The following is a 1,881-nucleotide window of genomic DNA, read 5'->3' as shown; positions in this document are numbered from 1 at the left end:
CGTGTAATTTTTTGGCATTCCTTAGAGATCGTAGTTTCCTGTTTGGCTTAGACTTTAGTTTCATCCTAAATATTTCTTATATTACCCTCCTGTATCAGTTTCCCTGCATTAAGTTCATTTATGGGTCTCTGTTTACCCATTTAGTTATCACTTCTAACTTCCTGTTTTGTTTTGGTAGTTATTTGTCTCTACTGTCTTGCATTTATTTTGACCTTCCCTCCTTTCTCGTTGTCTTTGTGTGTTGTTAGCTGCGTTCATTCCTCCCAGTTGCCCTCTTGTGTATAAATACAAATAAATAGTGTGTAATTCTTATCCTATCTCACGTTCTTCCACCCACTTGTGTTGTATGTTAGATTCTGTTTGTCTTGCTCTGGTTGTAAATGACAAATTCTTATATAGTCCTTTTATACTCTCCCGGAGGACTCAAAGCGCTTTATACAGTGGCTTGCAAAAGTATACGGCCCCCTTGAACTTTTCCACATTTTGTCACATTACAGCCACACACATGAATCAATTTTATTGATTCATGTTCTCACGTGTACACCACTTTGTGTTGGTCTTTCATGTGGAATTCCAATAAAGTTGATTCATGTTTGTGGCTGTAATGTGACAAAATGTGGGAAAGTTCAAGGGGGCCGAATAGTTTTGCAAGCCACTGTACATCATCCCTCTTTTACCCATTCACATCCATTTTCTTTTATGCGTAGGTCTTTTCTATCTACCAATCACACGCATTCATACTCTGGTGGATGCATCAGCGAGCAACTTGGGGTCAGTATCTTGCCCAAGGATATTTGGCATGCAGACTGGAGCAGCCAGGGATCGAACCACCAACCTTCTGTTCAGTAGATCACATTAGATTTTGTTATTTACATTGTACAGCATGGCTGGGCAGAACGTTTGGGGAATGGTTAGCACTGCTGCTTCAGAGCAAGAAGATCCTGAGTTTAAATCCACCATATGTCTGTGTGGGCTCTCTGTGGGTACTCTGGCTTCTTCCCACAGTCCAAAGGCATGCAGTTATTGGGGTTAAGTTAATTGGTTATTGCCCCTATATATGAATGATTGTCTGTCTCTATCTGTTAGCCCAGTGATAGGCTGGTGACCTGTCCGAGCCTTCCCTTAACCTATGGTAGCTGGGATAGGTGCCAGCTCCCCTCCAGACACTGAATAGGAAGGAATGACTGGATGGACACTGTGGACTTTAATCTTTCCTTTTGCTGAAATAAAGGTTAGGTTTCTGTTTTCTGAGAGGCATCTCTGTACTTCACAATTCATCATAGCATGTCCTTCTAGAGAAATACTTTTTGTTTGTGGAGTACTGTATACTGTCAAAGTAAATAATTTTCTTCTTGAAACCTTTTCTGTTCACCTTTTTAAAGTACATTTTAACACAGTTAAATACAATTAAGACAGCATTTTTCTAGTTTTACCTCCAAGCAGTTGATGTATAAAGCATAGAGCTCTGCTCTGTCCCCATCATCCACAAATCTGCTTTCTTCAACAGATGAAAAATGTTGTTGCAAATATTTCTGAACCTCATCAAAGCTGAAACAGAGTTAGGTCAATCATATAGTGTAAGGTAAAGAAATTTAAATCTATTTACAGATTTTATCACAAGTTTTATTAAAGTAGCAATGCTCGTCAACTGATATAAAAGATACACTTTAAATCAGTGAGATACCTGTCTTGTTAGTCTCAATCATCTTTGATGATTGACATATTTATAGTAGGTTACCTACCTGAACTTCAGTAGCAGTTTGAGGATTACTGATCGCACAACCGGGTTTTTATCTGCGGACTCTTCAAATGGTGATAAAACTTTGGTGTGAACCTGTTTATGTTCTGTTTGGAAAAAATAATTTAAAGTAAACATGTAAA

At 38.5% G+C, this 1,881-nt stretch overlaps 1 protein-coding gene across 1 annotated transcript in view; it reads right to left on the bottom strand.

Annotated features, from left to right (window-relative positions):
• LOC102299989 (E3 ubiquitin-protein ligase rnf213-alpha) overlaps nucleotides 1-1,881 on the bottom strand; it is a gene marked incomplete in the record, with an annotated part of 62,702 nt that overhangs the window by 12,701 nt on the left and 48,120 nt on the right. Inside the window, 2 exon segments of the mRNA XM_042214902.1 lie at nucleotides 1,434-1,548; nucleotides 1,743-1,845. Coding sequence (XP_042070836.1) covers nucleotides 1,434-1,548; nucleotides 1,743-1,845 — 218 coding nt within the window.

Source organism: Haplochromis burtoni, unplaced genomic scaffold (genome assembly GCF_018398535.1).
Source record: "Haplochromis burtoni strain Fernald_Lab_line unplaced genomic scaffold, NCSU_Asbu1 Contig_625, whole genome shotgun sequence".
NCBI classification, from domain to species: domain Eukaryota; kingdom Metazoa; phylum Chordata; class Actinopteri; order Cichliformes; family Cichlidae; genus Haplochromis; species Haplochromis burtoni.
This window is presented reverse-complemented; position numbering and strand designations above follow the sequence as displayed.